This window comes from Nicotiana tomentosiformis, chromosome 3 (assembly GCF_000390325.3).
Source record: "Nicotiana tomentosiformis chromosome 3, ASM39032v3, whole genome shotgun sequence".
In the NCBI taxonomy this organism is placed as follows: Eukaryota; Viridiplantae; Streptophyta; class Magnoliopsida; order Solanales; family Solanaceae; genus Nicotiana; species Nicotiana tomentosiformis.
Genome location: NC_090814.1, coordinates 59,338,456 through 59,341,846, shown reverse-complemented (window position 1 = coordinate 59,341,846; position 3,391 = coordinate 59,338,456). Strand labels below are relative to the sequence as shown.

The window sequence follows — 3,391 nt, the reverse complement described above, 5'->3', positions numbered from 1 at the left end:
AATTATGACCAAAATCAAGAAAAGTTTACAACTGATTTCGATATGGACCGGAGATCCTCCATGAGTCATTTTCAGCCTTACGAAAGAGCTAAGGGGCGTGGAACAGGATTTCAGTCTTCGGATAGGTTTGTTTCTTATAGAAGGGAAAATTATGGTCGGAGTAGCAGATTTTTATAGGAGAAGGAGCCATCAGATACTCGGGATTCAGCATACCCCTAGTTATCCGATTATAACTTAAATGTCAGCTTGGTAGAATTGGTTTATGCTATGAGAAACATTAAGGAGGTACGATTTCTGAAACCAATTCAATCTGATCCTAGTAAGAGATATCCTAATTTATGGTGTGAATTCCATGGCACGCATAGCCAAAGAACTGGGGATTGCCGACACATTCGTGAAGAGGTTGCGGCATTACTGAAGAATGATTAACAAGAGAATTCCTAAGTGATTGGGCCAAGAGCAATTGTGGGAGGAATCGAGATGTTGCGGAACCATCCAATCCGATTGCAGGGTCACCTCATCTAACGATAAACATGATTTTTGGTGGTGCTAAAGTAAATGGAGTGATATTTTCAGCAGCGAAGAAGACAAAGATATTGGTAACTCATGGCAAGAGGATCCGGGAAGCATTAGAAGATGATGAAATCACCTTCACGGAAGAAGATGTTGATGGCCTTGTTTTACCACACAACGATGCTCTGGTAATATCGCTTAATATTTTAGATTTCAAAGTTAAACGTATGTTGGTTAATCCAGGTAGTTCGGCCAATATCATTCAGTTGAGAGTTTTGGAGCAAGCAAAGTTGACTGAAAACATAGTGCCGGGAATAAAGCTTCTGGCCGGGTTTAACTTAACAAGTGTAACAACCCTAGGAGAGATCTTACCGCCCACGCATGCCAAAGACATAACAAAGACCACTTTGTTCGAAGTGATGGATGGCGATATGGGGTACAACGTGATCCTTGAAAGACATTGGATTCATGAGATGAAGGCGGTGCCATTGACTTATCATCAGTTCTTGAAGTTTCCAACGTCGGAGGGAATCAAGCAAATCAGAGGTGATCAACCTGCAGTAAGGGAGATGAATGCAGTAACTCTATCGAGCAGCAAGGCGGAAGGAAAGAGCAAATAGCAACTACATGAACCAGTGTCCTCTTCCCTTCCGGTTGAAGTTAATGGGGAAGAGGATTCATCGGATTTTTATAAGGTGACAAGATCTTTCCACGTATCGAAGGAAACAGATACTACAAATTCGACCGCAGAGGAATTTGAACAAATCATTTTGTTTGCAGAGTTCCCTTAGTATTAAATCCCGAACTTAGGCTTAAGATTATTGATTGTTTAAAAGCTAATTTTGATTGCTTTGCATGATCTTATCCTAATATGACATGTATCCCACTAGATGTGGTTGTCCATAAATTAAGTTTGGATCCTAATTTCCCTCCGGTAAAGCAAAAGAAACGACTGATAGCCAAGGTTAGGAACAACTTTGTTAAAGATAAGGTAAACAATTATTAAATATAGGTTCAATTCATGAGGTAAATTATCCTTACTGGCTAGATAATGTAGTGATTGTTCCTAAAAAGAATAATAAATTTATGATGTGTATGGATTATAAAGATTTAAATAAGGCATGCCCTAAAGACTCTTTCCCGTTGTCGAACATTGACAAGATGATCGATGCTACGACCAGACATGAGTTAATGAGTTTTCTTGATGTGTATTCCAGGTATAATCAAATTAGGATGCACTCGGAGGATCAAGAAAAAAGCTCGTTCATCACATATTTTGGCACTTATTGCTATAACGTGATGACTTTCGGGCTTAAGAATGACTGAGCCACTTATCAAAGGCTCATTAATAAAATATTTGAACGATAAATTGGTAAAACTATGAAAGTTTAAATTGATGATATGTTGGTTAATTCTCGTGGATAACCAATCTTGCCCAAAGGCTCATATGGATCGGGTTGCACGCCGCAACAAGCCTTCGGGATATATATATATATATATATATATATATATATATTTAGATCGGGTTACACTCCGCAACAATATTGGATCGGGTTGCACGCCGCAACAATATTGGATCGGGCTGCGCGCCGCAACAATATAATGCTTGGGTTGAAGGAGCCCCTCCGGAATCTGCATACCCCCAGTGAGCGCAGGTACCTATTGAGAGTGTGTATTGAGGGATGAGAGCCGAGAGTATGAGCTGTTGAGATGAGTTGAGTGACTGCTGCCTTGAGAGGTTGTACTTGATTTTATTTATTGTTTCACTTAGTTGTTATGTGTTATTGTGGTGAAATTTCTGGAAGATTCATATCTATTTTACTTGAGCTCGAACTAATTTGATTTATATCACCAGAATTGAAAGAATGTTCACTCTCTACTGAAAACTTTTGAAATGAACTGTATTTTTATAGCCCGTTACTACTTCTCAGTTTCTTATTTAATTCTGTTACTTGTTGAGTTGGTTGTACTCATGCTACACCCTGCACTTCATGTGCAGATCCAGGTGTGTACGGTTTTGGCGATCGCTGAGTTCGTGCGTGGACTGATTATCGGAGACTTACGAGATAGCTGCCAGTGTTCGCAGTCCTTGTTTCTCCTTTCTTATTATCTTTTCTCTCTTGTATTGGCATTTGGCACATACTGTAGTAGACTCTGTTTCTAGATTGGTTGTTAGATGCTAGTGACTTAGTGACACCCCGATATCGGGCTATTTTTCCGCACTTATGTTTTAATTGGGTTTTACCCCCGTTTTATGAAAACTTCCGGTTATTTTAAATATCTTAATTCATTTTTGTCAAATTTTAAAAGTGTTTTGGAAAGGTCGGCTTGCCTAGTATTACGATAGGCGTCATCATAACGGGTTAGGTTTTGGGTCGTGACACGCCTCTAGCTAGCGGTAAATATATATATGTTCAAAAAGTATGATGAAAATTAAATACTGTAAACTATGTTTATTAATTAACAGGATAAATAACCATTTTCCGAAATGAAAAGGAAAAGTGAAACAAGACCCTGGTAAGTCAATGTAGTGGGTACTAACTTGGCTTGAATCACTGCGACATAAAACCGACATGATCAAGTGCAGGTGGAAGATTCTCTATTAATGAGGTCCTAAAAAGCTTGTTGGGAACTGACATTGAGGAATGATTTAGTGTTGGAGATTTAGGAGTATAATTATGATAGGAATAGAAGTAGCACACGTTAAATCATGATTAGTACTACGACACAAAAGAAATGTTTCATCTCGTTTACATCTTATAAACTATTCTTTATTTTAATTAATTAAAAACAAAAGTATTGGTGGGTGGTGACCTTTTCTATCTCTCCACCTTTTGGTGTGTATGTGCCATGGATTTCTTGCTTTCCTCCCGACATC

The 3,391-nt window shown here is 38.6% G+C and overlaps 1 protein-coding gene across 1 annotated transcript; it reads left to right on the top strand.

The window, feature by feature from the left end:
• The first annotated feature begins 533 nt into the window (after nt 1-533).
• LOC104101195 (uncharacterized) lies at nt 534-1,133 on the top strand. Its single transcript, XM_009608637.1, has one exon. It carries the CDS (start codon nt 534-536, stop codon nt 1,131-1,133), a length of 600 nt encoding a protein of 199 aa, XP_009606932.1.
• Nucleotides 1,134-3,391: the final 2,258 nt, after the last annotated feature.